This window comes from Oryx dammah, unplaced genomic scaffold (assembly GCF_014754425.2).
Source record: "Oryx dammah isolate SB20612 unplaced genomic scaffold, SCBI_Odam_1.1 HiC_scaffold_5, whole genome shotgun sequence".
Lineage (NCBI taxonomy): Eukaryota > Metazoa > Chordata > Mammalia > Artiodactyla > Bovidae > Oryx > Oryx dammah.
The window spans coordinates 63,149,218-63,170,516 of NW_024070189.1; the positions used below are offsets into that span (position 1 = coordinate 63,149,218).

General features: G+C 51.3%; 1 protein-coding gene and 1 long non-coding RNA gene across 21 annotated transcripts in view; one reads left to right on the forward strand and one right to left on the reverse strand.

The window, feature by feature from the left end:
• LOC120863639 (core histone macro-H2A.1) overlaps positions 1-21,299 on the forward strand; it is an 81,607-nt gene that overhangs the window by 59,477 nt on the left and 831 nt on the right. For 4 of the 18 annotated variants that reach the window (XM_040240047.1, XM_040240049.1, XM_040240046.1 and 1 more), the window contains exons 6-9: positions 3,615-3,714; positions 10,346-10,435; positions 12,848-13,022; positions 15,947-16,927. In XM_040240047.1, coding sequence (XP_040095981.1) covers positions 3,615-3,714; positions 10,346-10,435; positions 12,848-13,022; positions 15,947-16,307 — 726 coding nt within the window. In that variant the 3' untranslated portion in view covers positions 16,308-16,927. Of the gene's footprint in view, positions 1-3,614; positions 3,715-5,454; positions 5,546-10,345; positions 10,436-12,847; positions 13,023-15,946; positions 16,928-21,299 lie in introns of those variants that run through there. The other 14 variants (XM_040240054.1, XM_040240056.1, XM_040240053.1 and 11 more) reach the window with 7 other exon arrangements.
• LOC120863640 overlaps positions 19,216-21,299 on the reverse strand; it is a 120,341-nt gene continuing 118,257 nt past the window's right edge. For 2 of the 3 annotated variants that reach the window (XR_005721047.1, XR_005721046.1), the window contains exons 2-4: positions 20,229-20,343; positions 19,505-19,602; positions 19,216-19,309 (exon numbers count right to left, since the gene is read on the reverse strand). This is a non-coding gene — a long non-coding RNA (uncharacterized LOC120863640). Of the gene's footprint in view, positions 19,310-19,504; positions 19,603-20,228; positions 20,505-21,299 lie in introns of those variants that run through there. The other variant, XR_005721045.1, reaches the window with a different exon arrangement.

Below are 21,299 nucleotides of genomic sequence, written 5' to 3' on the forward strand. Positions count from 1 at the left end.
GGTCATGTCAAGATATCCCAGATGTCCTTCCAGTAGCCCCAAGCCACCAGCTCCTTCCTTACCACAGGCAAGCTGCTTCCCAGCCAGCTCCAGGATGGCCAGGTCAGCTCTGCGCCACCCCAGGTCCCATCCAGGACAAAGGCAATTCCTGAGCTCTGACCTCTCCATATTCCTGCTTTCAGGGAAGCGGTTTGTACATCTCATTACAGAGCTGTGTCTGGGTGTTTGATCAATCCCAGCACTGTTTGTGGGCCTAGAGAGACCCGAGCACTGTCTTAGGCATTGGATGGCCCTCTCTCTGCCTTCAAGGAGCTTACACCCTAATGAGTTCACATCAGAAGTAGACAACAAGGATTGACCAGGCATAACTCCTCGAGGGAAGGACTGGGGACCGTAGACATCAGAGGCTGGCTTCAGCAGAGGCCGGTGACCTGGGCATCATCAGGTCCTCGTGGTGCAGGAGAGCCGGAAGGACCCGTGGCTCAGTCCCCTTCCCCCAGCCCCACAGCCAGGTGGGCCCCCTCCTGCTGTGCACCTGGCAGGGCTCTTTGGCCACTTTCTCCAGTGGCAGTAGTCTTCACAGGTAATTTAAATTCACCATTCTGGGATTTAAAACTTAGTTTTCCATCTTTCTCGATATTAAGACAAGGAAGTAGTCACCTTACTCACATTCCGAAATCATTAACAAGCCTCCCTGCTCCCAGAAAATCAGACTCAACTTGGGAATGTTCACAGTGCCCCAGACATCTGATTTCCCAGCCCACAAACACCCCTGCTCTGCCATATGCTTCAGACAGCTGTGCACCCCCTTGGGTGAGAGGCCCAAGTGGATTTGACCCTGGGTGGGTCTTGGGAGGGGGGCGGTGCTGGGACCTCCTCCTACTGGACATCTATTCTGGGCCTGCCGGACCTGTGGGCATACGTCCTCTGCACATCCAGATCCTGTCCAGGCATGTGCATGCACGGCCTCTACTTGTCCTCCTGTCCAGGGGAGCTTCTGTCCTTGTTGGTGATCAGATGATCAGGTCACTGTCAGCTTCTGCACCTGGTCCAGCCTGCCCAAGCCAAGATAATTGCCCATGTACCTTTCCAGAGTGCCTGAAGCAATCTGTCCGCTCCCCTCCCCATTCCTCTCCCCCACACACAAACACAGACTGGGCCTCCCCCAAGCACAAACATTTTTAATAGCAGTACTGTTTTGTGGCTCAGCCCTTCATCCTGAGGACTTCTGCTGAGCCTGGCATCTGGCAGAACAGAGCTGGGAAGTCAAGGCTCGGATGTGGCTGAGAGTGAAGGTGCACTTGGTTAGCTAGGGCTTCTCCATGCTAGGGGCAGTGGCTGTCAGGCAGGATTCTGTGATTCCAAGAGGGGGACTGCTTCCACTCAGAGGGAAGGTGAGCCCGGAGAGAACTCGGAATTCTGTTTGCAACCTCTCCCTCACTTCAGCAAGGCCCTGAAGCCCTATGGTTTCCCCAGAACAGCCCTCCCCCTAAAGAGCAGGAGGCGGTTCTCCCCAGGCAGAGGCAGAGAGAATCTACCAGGGTCTCCCCGGCTCGTTGAATCAGAGCCCATGGAAATAGCTAATTTTCCATTGGGGCATTTCTGAATACAAATCCAGAAGCATCTATACAATTGGGGGAAAAAAACAGCATGAATTTTAAAGACTTAAACATGTATGACTTTAAAACAAACAAAAAAATCTAGATGTATTTAAAGCGTATTCACCCATAACACCAAGTGGACTGTTTCCCCCGCCCCCATCTCTTTCTCCTTTCCATTCCTCCCGCTAGAACCTCCTGCTGCTTCACACAGTGTGAGTTTTTATTTTCGGTGGAGGGAGCAGGGAATATTGGCTTAATTTGAGCTTTTATAAACAGCATTTGCTTGATGTCATATGCAGTACGTACATGATACATAATCAAACCCTTTGCCTTGTCCTGAAGCTTCACTTGCCTTACTCTGAGATCACACCCCACCCACACCCCTTCCCCTTGAGCACAACCATGAGTATCCTCGCCCTGATGCCATCCCTGCTGTGCCTCTGTCCTGGCACCAGTGCCCACATGTGCTTCTGAGCACATCACTGTGTGAGGTCACCTCAGTGGGCATCCTCCTGCTGCAGGAATGTCAGGGCCCCCAATCACCCTGCAGAGCTGGGAATCGCACCGCAGAAAGTCTTAAGTGGAGAGAACTTGTGCCTCTTCTCCCTTTGAGCCCTAACTAAAGATGAAGCCTCCCTTCGCTGTGGCGGGGCCTAGCCAGGGTCCTTCCCTGGCCATAAGAACAGTTCATTTCCACAGCTTTTAGTCTAAGCAGGTCCCTGTTTTGAGAATCTGCCTATTGCTTCTTGGAATCAGAAATGGGGGGTAATATTTCTATTGCTTATAGAATGTCAGGGTTTTGTTTGTTTAGTTTTGTTTGCACAAAATGTCTGGCCCCAGAAATTCAGTCACTTGGCGCTCGTGGCCAGGAGCATCCCAACCGAGGGTCCGCACATGGCCCTTTCCTGGGGGGTGAAGGCCTGCCCCGCGGGGCCCAGTGGGTGTGGTCAGCTCTCCTAGCCAGGCTTGCAGTTTGTCTTGGTCAGCAGCTCCTCTGGGGGCCGCTTGGGCATGGCTCTCTGTGCAGCTGGTCGGAATTTCTGTCACTGAAGAACAGCCATCTTCCCTGGGAGAGAGTAAGCACTCTGCTGCAGGCCCTTGGGCCTGAGAGCAGGAAGGGGAGTCCTGGGCCACCTCAACCGCCCTGCACCTCTGACAGCCAGCCGAGATCATAGAGTCCTCTCAGAGTGAGGGTTGCTATGGCAGCAGAATAGCAGCAGGGAGGCAGGACGTGCAGTGGCACTTTACGAGGCCTCGGCTGGTGGGGTATTCATAAAAGCCACTCAAGGAAAGTACTCTACCCATTGCGCCTCAGAGGAGCCTCACCAACAAGTGAACACAGTTTAAAAGACACACTGTCTTGATGGAGAACTGCTGTGTCTCTTCCTGGATTTGGCCAGATCTTCAGCATCACATAACTAACAGGCATGTAAAATTAGATGTTACTAAATAACAGACCATTCTTGCTCCTCACCACCCCCAAGCAGGACACGGGAGCCACTTAGCCAGTGTTCACAGTGACATGAAGAGCCTAAGAGACCCATGGCCACTTGGAAGAGAACGGCAGAGCTGCTAGGGGTTTCCCCAGACCAGCTAGGACTTCTGAAGCATCCCAGTACTCAGAAAAGAGGACAGCTCCATATACCCCCCGACCCTACCCCAGCCCTGAGGAGTTGACTCTGGGTCCTGACAGCCGCTGTACCTTGGCACCCAGATCACAAGTTCTTTTAAACGAAGGTGGATCCCCCAGTCTGACTTGGCTTAGGCTTTCCTTTGGCCCCAGGCATCACCAAACAGGTTCTGGACCTTCAGCCTAGCTTGCTTCTTTTTAGCATCCTGAGTGGCATTTGAGTCTTTTGTTTGAAAGGGATTCATTTTAGCCAGTGAGTCCCTCTTCCCCTTTGTGCCCAGTGCACCTGGAGTATCCCCTGCCCTTCATCTATATCCCAAGGCTCCCATCTCTGTGACTTCCCAGCTGTCCTGTTATTTCCCACCTCATGCTTTTCTTTTCAGCTGAACCTTATTCACAGTGAAATCAGTAATTTAGCCGGCTTTGAGGTGGAGGCCATAATCAATCCTACCAATGCTGACATTGACCTTAAAGATGACCTAGGTAATTGGGGATGGGGTTTGGCACCATCAGCTGTCAGTTGAAAAGTTATGGAACCCAGAATTTAGGCTCTTCATCTTCTCAAATTACAGATGGTAAAACTAAATTCCCAAAACTGAGATTAATATTTGAGAGTAGACACTGAATGTCTACTTACTGTAAGCCCTTCCAACTGGGAATGATGTGATTATGTTTTGTTAAGCCCTATTGGCTGCTTTCCCCTTCATTATAAATATATTGCTATCTAAATTCTCTTCCATAATGATCACACTGACTGCTGGTTACTTTGGGGGGGATTTTTTTAAACTGTGTTTTTTTTTTGTTTTTCTGTTTTTTTTTTTTTAAGAATTGAAACATCTCAGGTAACTACAAAATGAGTTTCTCCATTTAAGCCTTAATTAGAAATGACAGTTAAACAAAGTGAAAACACTTGAGAAAGGAGACGGTGAAGCTGCACATCAGGACATTATTAGGTTGTCTTTCATCCACCAGCAAATTGGATTCCCCCAAATTTACCACGTACTGCCACTTCAACTTTTTCTACAACTGAAAACAGTATATGACTGGGTGCCACCTTCATGAATTATTTGGCTTGAGTATGATACTAGAGAGAAGGCACTCATTCTTTTTCTGAGTGAGCTCCTCCAGAGGGAATCTATGCCAGAGCTGTGGAGTCCCTGTCCAGGAGGGTGGACGGTGCAGCACAAGCTGAGAGGTAGCCCTCAGGAGGCCCACTCTGTGGTCTCACCTTCGCAGAGAGAAGCCGTCTGCTCAGGGCACAACGAAGGCTTCTATCTCCTTAGCTGTGAGCCTTGTGGGGGCAGCAGGCACCCACCAAGGCAGCCATATATCTGATACTGACTTAGGTGTGTTTTGTGTGCCTTTAGCTCTCATTTTTGGCCACCTTTGTAAGATGGCAGATTTCCTTCCCGGGAGAGACGCCCATGCCAGAGCCCAGGCCGGACCCATACAAACTGGGTGCAGTAATGGGCTGAAGACATGAAAACTGGGACTCAAAAATGCCCTGCTTGAACTTGTTTTGCAATTGCCTTAAACAGATACTTTCTTTTTTTTAGGGGGAAAAAAAAAAGCCCACAAGCTAGAAAAGGCAAGGATTAATCTATTCACAGTATACATAAAAACAAGATTAAAATAAGAGGTAGGCCTAGAAAAATTACACCTCTAAGGGGAAGAATAAAGGCATTCCTTTGTGCACACCTATACTGTTTTCTCCGTTTTCAAGAAATGTCCCTTGAAGGTAGACAAAATGATGAACTTCACAGGAATAAAAATCAAACCCTAAATGGTGACTGCTGCTGAGAAAATGGAGAAACTTGTTGTTTTGGTTGGCCTGATAGTCCACATTAAAAAAAAAAAAAAAAAAAACAGATGCCATGTTTTAGTAGCCTTCTCAGTGGGGTGCCAGTCTTACAGGCTTTTGCGAAGTGAAACGGGGCATTCGTTGTTCTTTCTTTTAACCTTTGGAAATGATCTCGTGTGTGTTTCTCTTTTTTTTGGACCTGTCATTCAAATGTTTAATTTAAACATGTCACATTTGATATCCCTCCCCCTCCTCCGCTCACCCCCACCCACACGTGCGCACACCTCGTGGACTGACTGCCCTTTGGCTCGTATGTTGGAATCGACCAGGTAGGCCAGCCCTGCCACTGGGGCCTTAGTAAATGTGCCTGTGCGTGGGTCTCGGTCCAACACAGTTGATATACATTTGTTTACCTGTTATAGTTGCAAGTTGTACAGGCTGACATTGCCTCGATCGACAGTGATGCTGTCGTTCACCCGACAAACACTGACTTCTACACCGGTGGTGAAGTAGGTAATGCCTAGCCGGGTGCTGCCGAGTGTGTGTGTGCATGGTCAGTCGGCCGCCGCAGACAGCTTGATCCTTTGACAGCTATGCAGGGCTGCATTCATTTCACACTTCCAGCTGTCCTGACCTTCCCCAGGTCTCCCATTCCCGGGTCGTGAATGCGAGAAGTACAGCTAACTGTTAGCCAGGTTGCATCATGCCGCTCCCAGCTGGGCCCACTTCTGGTTTGGAAACTGGTTCAGCAACATCGTGTCCTCACTTGCTTCCTGAGGCACAGCTTTGTTGGAGAATGGGTTCACGTGTGATCTGAAGCTGCCAGGGGGATGCAGCCCAGTGGGTTGCGTGGCATCCATGACCGCTTCTGTGCCCTTCTATGGACCAGACATGCAGGAATGCCTGTGCACAGGTCTGCGTCAGAAGCACAGTCGTTCCTGACAGCGGCCTTCAACCTTAAGTGCACGCTGGGGGAACTTGACAACCCTCTCCCACACTCTTGTTCTCAAACCTTAAGTGCACGAAGGTCCCCTCATTCTGATGTCGTGTTTCTAGACACTCTTGAGAAACACTCTCCTGGATCCAGAGAGCCCCTTCCTCTCCCCAGCAGCTGACCCACATGGTGGCATCTGGCACTAAGTAGCTGGCATCTGGCCCTAAGTAGCTGTGGGTGGGGCAAGGCAGAGTGAGCACACAGGGCGCCAAGAGTCTGTGGCTGCAGACTGGCATAGACAGTGCCCTGCTGTAGCAATGTGTTGAGGGGCTTCTGTAATGTGGGTGTGAAGGCATCCGGGTATGATGGCAAAACAGCGCAGGTTTGGAGCTAGGTAGAAGAATCCTGAATCCTAACCTTACCATCTACCAGATTTGGGGCCTCGGCAAGTCACCTAACTCCTCCTCAGTGCCTTGGTTTCCCTACCCATAACATAGTGTTAACAATGAGAATTGTGTTGAATTATGTTAAATCATGTAAGCAAAGCACCCTGCTTCACGTCTGGCTCGTGATAGGGGCTTACTGTGGTCGTCTTGCTCTCAGGTGCATGTATGATTTTTACAGTAGGCGTGCTGGTCCTGAGAGCAGCATGTCTGCGTGTAGATTCCAACACCAGCTTCCAAAGAGAATTGGCTACATTTCTATTAAGGACAGAAGTGAAGTCATCTTGAAGGATGAGGCTGTAGGGATCTGCCTGAGTGTCCCAGACACTAGAAACAGCAGCTTAGCAGTCTGTAGCTGTCCAGCTCTGCTCAGTGTCAGTCACAAAGCCCGCTGTTCACAGTCTGCCCCAGCCACTGGGATTTGGGCTGATTGCTCTCCTGGGCATTTTGGATTTTGGATAAGGATAGAAAGACAAACTGGATGGAAAGTCGGGATTTGCCAAACCTGCTAGGCCCGAATGAAATCAGGTTGTAGGCAATTAAAATAAACTCCCCTTTCTCAAGATTTGGGAGGAGTTTAAGAGCTCCTAAGTCAGACAGCTTAAGCAAAAGATACTTCCTTTCTTAACCAAGTAAAAACTTGATGGGAGGGAAGTACTGATTTGGAGGAAAATAAATAAACAAACAGCTAAGGGCTTATCTTTTTAGCCAGGATTGGCTAAAGCCTGGGTTCATCCTGCCATCCCGGACTTTGGGTGAAATGGAAATTATGAAACTTGCTGGGCAAAACAGTCTTGCCCAGGGGAGAGAAAGGAAGGGCCAGCCTGCTGCTGCTTGGGAAATCTTTCCTCATGATTAGCCACACCAGGAGGTGGAGCTGGAGGCTTTGAGGCACCTGGGGTAACAGGCAGAGCCAACTGTCCCCATCCCACAAGAGCCCAGTCCTTCATAAACCATGAATGGAACTGGTCTCCTTGGAATAATGACAGTGCTAGTGCTTTTTCTCTGACACACATGCCCTTAACTCACTCACATGCACAGGGCAGGGAAGAGTAGCCTCAGTGACATGTCATTAACCTGGGTCTGAGAGCTCTACCAAGGCTACCTGGCACGTCACTCACAGACACTGTCAAAACAGGTCCAGACAACCTGACTGGCCAAGGAGCAAGACTGTGCCAGGACTAGAACTCAGGGCTTCCAAAGCCCACCCCTGTGCTTTTTCTCTGAACCAGTCCAAACTAGAACTGAACCCAGATCTCTTACAATACCAAAATAATGGTCAACCAGATTCACACATGGTCTCAATTGGTTCCAGCTCCCACTTTGATGTGTGAGAGGGAAAAAGAGGAAGCGAGGATGTAATCACTCCACTTCTCATATTTGGTGTGAATTCCCGAGTCCCGAGACTGCTGGAAGAAGGAATGCGAGTGCAGGAATGCTTAGCCCCAGTGATTAACTTTTACCCATCAAAAAGTTCTTTCTAACAGTGAAATAGACCACAGGCTGAGCCTGACGTTTGTCCAAGCCTAAATTTTTGCTTAGGCTGTTTTGAACACTGATACTTATGCCTGCTTTCTAAGCATGAAATAATGTTCTTGTTCTCATGGGAGTAACACATGTTTATGCTTGGGGGCAAATAAGCCAATTGCTTTATGATTAACCCTGAAGTTAAGCCTAAAAAGCAAGAGTCTTACATTAAGAGTGTTGACAATACAGTTGAAATGGGCCTGTTTCTTGTTAAAAAGTACACGTGTGTCTACATGAACATGTGCATACATATGTGTGTGTAGGAGTCAAGTCCTGACCGGGTTGATTGCCTGCAATCTAGGATTCAATTTTTAAGTTTGGGAAATGCATTAAGTGTAATTTAACGTGCAAATTTCACTTCTAATTAAAGCAAGATTTAATTATAAGTAAAAATTTTAAAGTAAACACTCTTCCTAAGATAAAACACCTTTAATTATAAGTCAGCCCATTTTCTTAATATTTTCTATTTCAGAAAGGTGTTGGTAGTATCAATACAGCACTGATTTTACTTTATCTTCCAAATTTCTCATTCCTCCTAAAGAGTAGGTAGACTAGAGAATGCGTCCTGAAATAGTCCTGCCTAGAGCATGTTTGTATCCATCCCTCAAGCTGGAGGATGGATGAAGAGGGAAGGCCAGACCAGGTGTAGTTGGTCAGCAGTGTTTGGGATCCAGCGACTTTAGACTTCAGATTCATTTCTCTCAGTTGCATGGATGTTTCGGGTAATCCTGTAACTGGGCCTCACTCACCTGGGTTGTAGCCTCAAACTCTGCACTTCCCAGTGGTTGAAGCATGAGGCCCAAGCCTGCTCCCCTAAGCCCATTGGCCACTGTCCCGGATGCTGAGCTTTTGCCACAAACACCGGAGGCTGCTGCCGCTGTCAGTGAAAGTCTCTGAAGCGGGTGGATGTGTTTTACTTCTGCACGCCTCTGCCATTTAAAGCCCACTTCACTGCTTTCCAAGACAGGTGAAGGCTTGTGGGCAGTCCAGGCTAACAAGGAGGGACACTGGATCCCACCTCAGGGATCCCACAGTAATCTCTGTCTGAGAGCCAGGCCTTCCCCGAGCTGAGAGCTCCTCATGGGTGATGGCCTGGTGCTCACATTCATTCAGGCCCCCAGACTTTGTAGAGTGGGTGGCTTATAGGCAGTGCTTGCCAGTAGCCCTTGTGCTGACTTGTTTGTGACAGTGCCCAGGCAATCTGCTTTTCCTTCTAGACACTTCCTGGGGTTACTTCACCCCTCCACAATAACATGCTAATGAGGCAGGTTTCTCTAAGATAATCAGACCTAGTCATGCCAGGGTGAATCCAAAGAGAATCTGGGCTGGTGCATCCCAGTGCACCCTGACTGACCCATAACAGAATGTGCCGGGGGCACCTGGAATTTTCCATTACAAATGGTGAATCTTAAGGGGAGTATTTTATCCTCTTGTGAGGAATGTACTTTAAAATGTGCACAACTGACGAAGCAGAGCTTAGGGAAGACCGAGACCCCATGCTGGCCAAACTTAAAAGGATGATCCTGATTGCTGCTACCTAGTGAGACATTTAACCCACAGACCTTATTATAGGTGTTGATAATCATATTTGGGAACTTGGCTTTCATAGGCGGAATTGATTACTTAGTAAGTACCCTAATTTAAGAAGAAATGCTCCCAAAATCCTATTTGATTTTTAAAATCTGGTCCTGAACAGACATCCCTCTTTCCAAGCTTTGATATAAGTACATCTTTAAGCTCTGTTTCTGATGTTGCCCTCCTTTACCTGAAACGATTCTGAATCATTAGTGTGATTAAGGAAATACTGTCTGAGGCCATTTTTTTTTTTTTTTTTTAATTCACATATGACACCAAAGCTGCAAAATAGAAACTAAGCATGGTAGTAGAGCTAGTCCAAAGGTGGCCAAATCGGAATGCTTTCTTCTGGGCCTGCTGCCAAGAGGAGAGCTAGCTGCCTGATGGGAGCCTGGTGTGCTTCTTCTAAAACCTCCTTATTTGGGGGTTCTCCCCAGAGACAGAGAAGAAAATCCAGGGGGAGGCATCAGCCTTGGAAGCCAGCACCATCTGGTTTCTCACGCTGATGGAAAGCATGTGAGACAGGCGTGCTTGCAGAGAACAGGCATCTCCTTCACATCTCTGGCACGTCCAGGATCACCGCAAGTCACCCCCACGTAAAGGGGCAGCAAAGGTGACCCAGTGGCCAGCCGTGCAGAGTGGTGACTGGCCGATAGTGAATCTCTTCTAAATTTCACTTTTCTGACTCAGCCACAGCTTTGTTCCTATCTTGCAGCTGTCTGGGAATTTAGCTGGTCAGATCATTTTTAGTATGTAATCATCTGACATGCTAAGTGTCTGTGTGTGCCCTGGGACCCAGGGATGGCAATCTGACCTCGCCCTGTTCTTGTCTAGGAAACACGCTAGAGAAGAAAGGTGGCAAGGAGTTTGTGGAAGCTGTCCTGGAACTCCGGAAAAAAAATGGGCCCTTGGAAGTAGCTGGAGGTGAGGAGGGGCGCACCCTGCTTATCTGGGAGTGGTACATGCTGTATCACGGAAACCATTTTACAGGACAGATTAGAATTCAGAGGTGTATGGGTGTCTCCAAGATGAAGGCAGAAGAAAGCCTGGTAGACTTTTTATCACACACTAATTGTCAGGGGAGTTAATGGTTGTGAAAATTGCCTTTCTAAAGTTTTTTCCTTATTACTTAAAATAGCTTCTAAATGTTTGATGTCTAGTCCTCAAATTTTAAGCCGTTACAGAAGCCAAACTTGGCAACTCTGAGAGCCGAGAATTATAGTGATACTGAGCCATCTGCAAAATCGCTGATGAGAGATGCAAATGAGTCATTCCCATTCAGCCATCTGTGTCTTTAATGGGAGTAATATAAATACACATCTCTCATTTGCCAGTTACACCTTTCCTGATAAGAGGGGTAAGAAAATGAAGTGTGAGATGAGAATTACTGCTGAGAACTCAAGGCAGGGCACTGCTCAACGCTGCCAGCCTGGACTGGGGGATTTTAGGTGGACACAGGGTTTCCTGAGCACCTGAGAGTCAGGACAGGGGGCAAGGCTGGCTCACCCACCCGCTGTGTGAGAACAGACCATTCCCTTCCTTTCTCTCTCGGCTCGTTTCCTCTTCTTACTAGATGGTTGCCCAGTGCCCATTCCACGTCCTATTTATGATTTTTAAAATGAATCTTAGTTAAATATGGGTATCAGTGGTTCCTAGGTCACAACCACTCAGGCTTCTCTGAGGGGCCCCCAGGCCTTATGCCTCCTTCCCCAGTGCCTGCACATGCCCTCTCATCCTGGGCTAGTCATGGGTCCCAGCGGGAATAAGAAGGTGGCATTGCATTTGACCTCTGCTCTGCCAGTTCAGTTCAGTTTTGCCTACAAAGGGCAAGGCACTGAAGAGATTTTGTGGGGGCAGTTACCAGGCTCTTGCAGGAAGTTGCCCTTGGAACTGCCCACACTGAACAGAGACGACACACACAGCATAAAGCACCCAGCCAGGGGCTCCTGGTCTTTCCTCAGCCCCCTCCTGGCAACTCTGTGCCAGCCTGGTGTCCTCCATTGGTACTTCAGTTCAAGCCCGTTTGGTGGCCCTCAGTGGGAGGTGTGATGAGAGGGGGCCCTGATGCTGCCACATCCCATCTTAGCTGGCGACAGAGGAGCCACAGCTGGTGCCAACCCATTAGACTTAGCACAACTAAAGGTACGTTTGCTTGTTTCAAAAACAAGAACACATTTTGTTCTTTAAGATCTATTTTAGAAAACGTTTAAAATATTTTTAAGTATGAAGGAAATAGATAATCACTGCTAACACAAGTTTTGTCTTTTCTAAGCATGGTTTAGCAGTTACTTCTCACGTGGGCAGACCTGTGAATTAAGTCCCACAATGTCAGTCAAGCCTGCAGTTCTTGAACCAGTCAACAGAGCCAGGACTCAAAGTCAGACCTGTGACTTTGGGTTCAGACTGTTGCTACTGCACCATGAGACACTTCTCACAAATCCCTCTTCTCTGGATTCTGCTAGTCAAATAGCAGACCCAGTAACAATCAAGACCCCTGGATAGCACTTGGGTGTTCTTCACAAATTGGGTTTAGGGAACATTTGATCAAAAAGGTTTGGGTGTCTTAGTGGAACGGTGGGTGGAGACGCGAGTGTGCTCCTGTACAGAAATCTGGCAGGCAGCATTCATCAGACGCCTTGGTTCTAGAACCACCTTCTTTGTGCTGCAGCTTTTGGGATAGGAATCCTGGAATGTGCTCTGGGAGCCATGGGCTGACCTGTCACATTTCCTGGTGGGAGCAGACCCAAGACCATTGTCTTTAGATCTGACCCAGGGCAGAGAGTGAGAACACACCTGGAAAGGCAGGCCTTTAGCTGGAAAGAGGCGTCTTCTAGGAGAGGAAAAGAGTAAGATGGAAAATAGTTCCATCCTAAAAACACTGTCCAGTTAATTCTGTCAAAACGAGCAGGATGGGCCAGTCAGGGAGGCGACTAGAGCAGCAGACATGCTATTTAGATTCCTTTCCCAATAGGTTTATTCTGAGCTGTGTCTGAGAGATTTATAGATGCATCATAATTAAATGCACGTGAATCCACTTGAGGAAAAGGCAGTTGGAGACCCCAGAAGGCAATTAATTGGAGGCTACAAACATTCTGACACATTTGGTCAAGTTAGATGGTTAAGGCTCTGCCTTCTGGGAGGGTAGGGAGAGGGTTTACTGTGACCTTGGCTAAAGTTCCTGGTGGTGATGGTCCTCACGCCAGCTTCCCAGGGGTGGGGGTGGGCGTCCCCCTTACCGAGGGAGGAGGCCCTGGGGCCACGCGGTCTGGGGGGATGTGCTGGAGAGTGGTCCTTGTGCAGGAACCCCACTCACTGCTGCTCTCTCGTCCCCTGCAGCTGCTGTCAGCGCAGGGCATGGCCTGCCCGCCAAGTTTGTGATCCACTGTAACAGTCCCGTCTGGGGTGCAGACAAGTGTGAGGAACTTCTGGAAAAGACAGTGAAGAACTGCTTGGCGCTGGCGGATGACAAGAAGCTGAAGTCCATTGCCTTTCCATCCATCGGTAGCGGCAGGTAAGGGCATGTGGCTGTCTCCCCGGTGTGTGTGGGCCACACTTGAGGAGAGCTCTGTGCACATGATCAGCTGAGGCTGCGTCCAGCACTCTACGCAAAGCCCTCTGCTCCTTACCCGTGGATTCCTGAGCGTTCTCCAGCCCCCTCTCTACCTGTGTCTCACTGCCCTGCTCATGAGGTGGATCTGAGTGGGCAGGTACGTTAAACAGGGCTGTCCCCTCTTCCCAGCCCTGAAATCTCCCCACGGAGACTTACAGAGGTTGTGGGGAGCAGTACAACTGCCCCTAAGACAGACCCAGAACCCAGAGGGGCAGCCCTGGAAGGGTGTAGTTGTTGAACCTCTAATGGGGCAGGTAGGACTCAGCCACAAGCCCCCAACTTCCCCACCCCAGATGTCAGCACATAGCCCCCAAGGTCCCTGCCTGTCAGCAGCGCTGCGCTCGGGCTTGGGCCTGGCTAACCAGCCCAGTGATAGCAGGCAGACGAACCCCACCTTTGGCTCTAACCCCCCACCCTGTAAAAGAAACGTGATTGTCCCCCGCATCGTGCAGCATCTCAGGACCGCTCAGACATTAAGGTGCTCTCTGAAAAGAGCATGCTTTGAGAACTCTGCCATGAAGAAGGTGGGATGGCTGCCTCTGAGGCTGTGTCTCACTGCCCGTCACATCTCCAGGCTCCTCTCTCCCCACAGTCTGAGCCTCAGGCCTCTAGAAGCCTCACCCTCTGGACAGAGCATAGTAGCAAGTGGAAAGTGGCCTTCAGAGCTGCTACAGCCCAGGGCACTGTGTCGGCAGGTAGCTGTCCCTGGGGCGTCTTGTGCACATGGAGAGCCTTCCAGGATCTCTGCCATCAGTGCCTCCCAGTACTTGAGGAAGGTGGGCTGTGCAGTATAGCATGGGTCCAGCACACTGACACCCCATGACACGGCCAGCTACATTGTCCTCCTTGGCCAGAACCATTCCTTGTGCATATAGAAAGCTGCTCTTCTCAAAGCACTCCCCTTCCAAACCCACGAGGAGGACAGAGAGTGGACTTTGCTGGTTTTAACCTTGTGCACACCTTGTAATGCTGCTTCCCTGAACAGAGCCATCACTGAGGGTCCCACAGCCCAAGTGCCAGAGCTGGTCCTGGGACATCTGCTTGAGCAGAGCTTAGCCACTACGCAGAAGGCCTTGCCTGTAGGCAGATGGGCACCGTGCGCCAGGGCTTCCCGGGGTCACGGTAGTCACACCAGAGGAGCCGATATGGGAAAATTCTTCCTCCGGAGCCTCTGCCTCTCCCCGTCCCCCTCCAGCAAGGACAGAAGGAGCATCCCCCTCCTGGAGCTTAGCTATGGGTGCCACGCCTCCCCTCTGGCCCTGCAGTTCTGGGCAGTGGGAGGGGCCTTTTCTGGGGCTTACTAGTGAAGCTGGTGTGTGGGAGGAAGGACCCTGCACAGAGGACAAGTAAAAGAGCACGCCACGCCAGCCTCAAGTTCCCATGCCCACCCTGCCCTGTGCTCTAGCCCCTTCACCCCCAAGTGCAGGTAAGTCCAGAACGGACACCATTGTTGTTTGGGATTGCCGTCTGTCTAGTTGCCGTATATCTTCATTCTGTTCTCTTCTGCCAGAAGCAAAACTTGACCATCATTTTAAAAGCCAATACCATGTAAATGCATATTGAAAAGAAAGCAAAGCTGACAGAGCTAGAGCATCTGACAGCCCTTGCAGTTGGTTCTAAGAGCACCTGGCAGACACGCACCCTCCATAAAGCAGTCAGCAAGCACCCAGCAGAGTGAATCTCCCCAGGGACTGACCCTACTCAGTCCCAGAGTCCTTGCAAGATTTTTTTTTTTTAACAACGTGCTCTTGAATCTGAGCAGAATTAGCCAGCTTCCTGCTTCTCCCACTTTCCCATCCTCCCACAGAAATTCTATTATTTGGCATGACTCTGCTGTGTGACCTTTGGGAAGTGAATCACCCTTTCTGTCCCTGGACTGCCTTATCAGCTAGTGAGGCTAAGGGACTGCCCTTCCTCACAGACGGTTCTAAGGCACAGTTAATTAGCGTTTCAGATGCACTTTGATCTACTCTGATGAAAGGTGCTTCCGAGGAGAGAAGCAATAGAGGAGTCTTTATTGGAGGTAATAATTTCACGCTCTTTCATATGACTATTGGGAAATTTTTAATTGAAGCATAAAAGTCATACCCATAAAAAGAGCATCTGTTATTACAAACTTATTTACATTTTTCACGGAGTAAAATGTTTTAAAAAATAATCAGTTGAAAGCTTTTAAGAGGGCAGAATGCCAAAGACAAGCACATGTGCGTTGCCGCCCGGCCCCACATCTGTGGGGCAGACCTTGCCCCACAGAGCCGTGTAAACAGCTGCCCTCCCTTTCATGAGCAGAGAATGGGATTACACCAGAGCCGGCCAGTAAATCACAGTGGGGTTTAGGAGGGGAAATAAAACAGCTTGTTTGTGGCATCCAGTGTCTCCAGCATAAAAGCCATGCCGGAATGAAAACAATATAAACGCAAACATGTTGGTGGAGGGCTGTGGGATCACTTTCTCTCGGCCAAGGCCCGGTGTCACGGGCGTGTGGAGGCTGACCACAGTCCTGCACTGCCTTCCTCCAGCCCCCAAGAGTAGGAGCCAATCCTAGAGCCCACTGAAGGTAAATGAGACCCCACAGTGTAACCCCAGGCTCGGGAAACCGCCTCTGGCCCTCCTGTCCTTGGGCATGCTGCTCACAGTATTTATGGATCCCCCCGACTCCTCCTGTTCTGTTTGACATTAGGGGATGACCCCTCTCCGGAGGGGCAGTACTTTGGGAATAGCTAGTGTGGGGCTTTGATTAAACTCTCCTTAGATTTATGAGCCTAAAAAGGAAAGCCAGTGTGTTTTCTTCAAACTACCATTTATGGCTGTTCATTGAGTTTCAGGAGTGGTGCTCAACCTTCTATCTGCAGTATCCTCACAGCAACCCCGCAAGGTGAGCAGCACTGTCACTTCCACTCAAAGGCAGAGGAGGGGAAGCCTAGAGCGGTTAGGTCACTCACCGGAGGTCACACAGCATGTACTTGTAGCGCCAGCATTTCATCCAAGGCCCTTGGCTTCAGTGCTCTTGATACTAGGCACATGGAACCCCCACCTACTGTCTGGTCAGCCTTGCCAGAGGATCACACCACTCCTTGTGCACTCTCTGTGGGAGTAGACTTTAGAGAACCTTGGAAACACTGCTTGGAATTACCTGACCTGCCCAGGCACAGCATCAGCCTCCCTGTTTCTGGGCATGGGCCTTAGAAGACAAATACAAAGAACAGAGACAAATTCTTTTGGGGAGAATTGCTTATATGAGCCCTGAAGAGAAGGTAAGAGGCCTCTGGGGGGTTGTGTTGCCCTGGCCTCTCTGGCGTTGGAGGCATTGTATTGGATGCCAGTGCCTTCTGAATTTTAGCTTCACCCTCTCATAACCCACCACTCTCAGCTCAGACCCTGAGAGCCTGGTCTTTACCTCTGGATGGAGTTGTCTCTGGTTGGGGAGTTATTCAAAGCCAGATGGAGCACAGGAAGGCCCAGGAGCACAATGTGAAGGAGACCTACTCCCAGCAGACGGGGTCCACACGGGGCGAACAGACACTCTGCCTGCACCACCCAAGCTACCCTGCCCTATCCACCTTCCAAACAGCCGAGACAATTAAACAGGTGGCCTGGTCCAGTGTAAAAACCAGAGTCCATCCAGAAGCCACTTTTGTTCTTAGCCTTCAGGCTTGGATCTCTAGTCTTTGCCCTCCAGAAAATCCATCTGGGCTCTCCAGCTCCCAAGACACAGCCTCTCCCCACAGGAATCTCTGGGTCCCTGGTCAGCCTCCTTGGCACTGCCCCTGGCCTGCAGTCATGCAGGCCTGCCTTACCCAGTCCTGGAGGCCTGGCAAAGCCCTAAATGAAGAGGGGCTCAGCCCAGCTGGAGGCAGGAAACCCTCTTCTGTGCCACATGAACCCGAATCTCTGCTGTCCAGATGGGACAGTGGACAGGAAACCAGTGTGTACACACAGCCCCCAGCCATCACCGAGCAGGTAACCAATGGGGTCCACTTGCAACAGCCATGGAGACTGAGGCCTCAGACACAACTGGAGTGACTTCAGGGAAGCTCAGACACCTTCTTAGTCTGGTCAAGACAAGGCAATAAAAAAGGTCAAAGTGAAGATAAACTCTCTGAGGGGTGGGAAGCCCTTTCTCAGAAAGCAACTTAAGACACTGAGCATAAGCACAACCGGCTGGGTCGGGGCCGCATGGAACATGGGGGGCTCCCAGCTCTTGAGGAAGCCCGCCTGCATCCCCATCGTCAGCACCACACAGAACCTGCTTCCCAGTGGAGGAAGCTTGTGCTGAGAGAGGTCAGCACGATTCAGACTGGGATCTGACTGGAGTGGGAGCCCGTGTCTGCCCTCGCTCTAGAGGCGACAGCAATTGGTCTCAGCCAGGAGGCAGACACAGCGCGGTGGCGGTAGAACGGAGTGACAGGAGAGGAAGCCCCAGCCAAGCAGAGAGGCAGTGGTTGTTCCACCCAGGAGGGAGGCCAGCCAGCCAGCCAGCCCACAGGACACGAGAGGGGTGCGACACGCAGACGTGAGCGCCTCCCTCCAGACTGATCAGTGCTGTACCAGGAGGGCCAGAGGAGCCCCTGCCCACACAGTCAATGGCTGACGGCCCTCCAAGAGAACTGGACGCCACAGGCCTGGATAGCGGCCCTCTGGGCGTCTTGACTACAACTTTGTCAGCAGAGACAGCAGCAGTCACCCAGTCCCAGGCGTCACAGGGCCTGGGAGGCCATTTTCCACCAGGTGTGCCTTTAGAAAGACCTTGTTCCCACTTTATAGACGACACTATTGATTGAGGGCTCTGGGTAGTATCTTGTTCAATGTACACAGCCTCTCCAGGTAATAAATGCTTAATTACCTGCCTTATTCCACCAGGTGGGGAAACGGGCACAGAGCCAGGGCCCAGACTCAAGTCCTGTGGGGCTCCAGGCTGCTGCGTGCACACAGCTGCCCCTGTCTTAAGGGTGCAGGGCCCCACCTGTGAAAGCATCCACTTACACCTTCCATTCTGTTACAAATACTTCTAAGTGTGCCCACTAGAAATTGTTTTGACGGCCTACCTGAAGACAAGAGGAAAGCTGCTGCCACCCTCATTCCTTCCTGGTGGCCTGTGTGGTCCAGAGTGGCCACAGTCCCGTGGCTGGGTCTCTTCTTCTGGCTGTGACTGCCTCGGACGCAGGTCTAGGTTTGCCAGCAAGAGGTTTCCTGGAAACAGATCACATTCATAGTCACCCAACAGCAACCTTGCAGGACAAGCCAGATCAGCCTATGCTCCCTTAACAGTGGGGCATACAGGCCTGGGCACTGCAGCTCTATGACCTTCGATCCCCTCCCTTTCTTCCCACTTGTATGTTCTTAACCTCTGGGCCCACCCTACAAGCTCAGATTATTAAGTCCACCCTGACCGCGTGTGGAACAGTGGCTCTCAGAGCATGGTCCCTGGGCTCACCTCATCAGACTTCCTGGCTGGAGCCCAGCAAACTGCATGTTGGCCACCCCTCCATAATCCTGATAGAAGCTAAAGTGGAGAACTGTTGACTGAGAGGAACAGGGACTAATGTCCCTTCAGTCAGAATCACACATCTTCCAGGGCAGAGGAATGGGAAGCTGGGGGAGAAGGTCTGTGTCAGAAAGTGCTGGGCCCAGGTGCAGTGGCTGGCCTGGTGGTGCCCCAGGGAGGCCCCGTCACATCTCTGTACCACACCATCTCCCCTGGCTTGGGCAGAGCAGCCTCAGAGTGGCACGAGGGCAGCTCACGAAGCCTTGCCCAGAGCTAGCTCCAGCAGGGCACATGCCAGAGGAGGTGAGCTGCGACCATCAGGCCACACAACAGAGGTCCTCACCTCGGCCCAGCTCACCTGTGCAGGTGCAGGCAGGGACGCCCAGGAGGGCATCGTTAGTAGGGTGTCTGGGGCTGGTGGAGCCTGGTCTTGGGCTTCCAGTGCAGAGGCAACACCTCCCAGTGCTGCCCAGCCCCTACCTAGCCAGGTGGTGTGTACAGGCCGAGCTCTGCCTGGTCAGAAGTCCCTGGAGTTCCTGGCCTGAATGCAGGCTGCCCCCAGCAGTGGGTGGAGCTTTGCAGTCCTGCCTAGTCCAGACCCTACTCCTGCCTGTCTGCCCAGCGGCAGCTGCCTCCTCATGCTTTTCTCATCAGGATCAGAACAAGTGGGATTGTTTTAATTGATGAGTTCTCCGGACAGCATCTGTATTTACAGCAGGAAAATAAACATTTGCTCTTGGTGAGATGCTTCAGGTGGGCCCTTATTCGGGTGACCCTGGGACCCTGTGCCTGCACGCTTGCCCCCAAAGTGGGCCTGGTCCCCCTTTCAAGAGTTGGGGGTGGGAAAGGAACGGTAGCCCCTCCAAGGTGTGAGCTGGGTGCCCCACAGCACACTCACCAGAGAGAAGCGCCAAAACAGAAGGTCGGCTTTACATCGTGCAGTCTTTCCAGCCTGCGTCTTGTCCTGGACAGCATGGCCTCTGTGCTGCTTGACTCCTGTGAGGAGAGTCAGGGCAGCTGAGCCAGGCTTGTGAGAACAGCTTCTTGCCAGGCTGAGCCTGCAGGTCCCGGAATGAGGATGAGAAACTTCTTGCACCGTTCCCACCACCCTCCACCCCAGGCCGCCTGTTGGTCACCCCAACTCTGCTGGTGCACAGAGCCCCCAGGGGGTCCTCAGGTGGAGGCTGCCTGTCCGGAGCACCTCTGCAGCTCCCCCTCAGCTTCTGAGCCTGGTTTGGTCACAGGCTTGTGTGTGCTGGCTGCCGGCAGGAGTGCCCTGTGCTTGGGGTGGGGGACCTGTGAGGGAGCCCCAACTCTGGGGTGTACCTACTACAGCCCACAGGCTCCTCCGCACAGACTGGGAACAGGCCTGGGGTGAGGCCCGTGTCATCCAAGAGTGAACTTCATTTCTGAAGCATTCAGGAGTTAGTAGGGGTCCATTATCAAGCTGAGTGAAGCCCTGTTTGATTGAAAGCAAGTTGCAAGAACGGTTTTCTCCTCGGCTCTGAAAGGCTCCGAGTGCTGACAAGAGATGAAGTGTGACCCTCCAAAAGAAGCCACAGTGGTGCACATCTCCCAGCACTTAGCGAGTGAGCCGGGGAGAAAGCCTGTTCCTGACACACCTGCAGGCCTCTCGCCTGGCAGCAGGCGCACCATTCGAAGTCAAGTCCCAACCGAAACCAGCAAGTTGGCCCCGCACTTCAAACTCCAAGGTCAGGTCGGGTGGAGACGGTAGACCTGCAGACGAACAAAGAAATCCCCATGGACTCTAGCCCCTCACTCTTGCCCTCAGGATCCTGAACTGTAAACTGGGGTCAGTAAGAGCTTGAATCCAGGGCCACTGGCTCCAAAGGCCATGTTATCTCCCCTAGACTAAGCCTAGCACCACAGTCCTGGATCCTGTGGGTCCCGCACCTGCAGTGTTGCCCAGGAACGGCCCGGGCACACACGGAGCAAAGAGTGCTTATCCTGTTGGTCCTGCTTTCAGATTCTTGCCCGGGTTCTGAGCCACATGACATTTACTTTAAATGGAATTGTATGTGAATTCAGGTCATTTTGGCCTGGAGACTTGGATGCTGTCGCTTGGGATGAAGAGCCTACTTGTCCCAGATTTGTTGCCTCACACAGCTCCCTGACACTCAGGCCTACGGGGTGTCCAAGCTGGGGTGTGCTAGGAGGAGGATGCTCGGCACCCATGAAATCAGAAGGCCCATGGGGAGGGTGCAACCCTTTACCGTGGACAAGACGGAGGCTGGTACTTCCTGGGGAAGCTCCAGCCTCCATTACCCTTGAGACTGAGCACCCTGGGGAGCTTTCGGGAACCTCAGCTGTATCTCAAGTCCCATGCTAGTCCCAGTGATGTTGAGAAGAGAACCGTGAGTGTTCACACTGCCCACAAGAGATGGCACACACCCCACACGCCGTGAAACACAGACCCTGTCACCTTGCTAACTGCCTCTCAGAAAGCGTCATCTCATGCCCCCTGTTGGGAGCACACAGCGTATTCTCCTGTAGGACACAGTTCTCCGCCTCCTCATCCTCCCCCTGCCTGGTGGCACTGGGCTCTCACACCTGTGTCCAAGCAACCAGAGGTCGAGGGCCACTCGTGAACCCTGACACAGCACCAGGCCACCGCAGCACAGGGAACTCGAGGGGCTCTTGGAGGGAGGTGGCGGCTGGGGAGGGTGGACCCG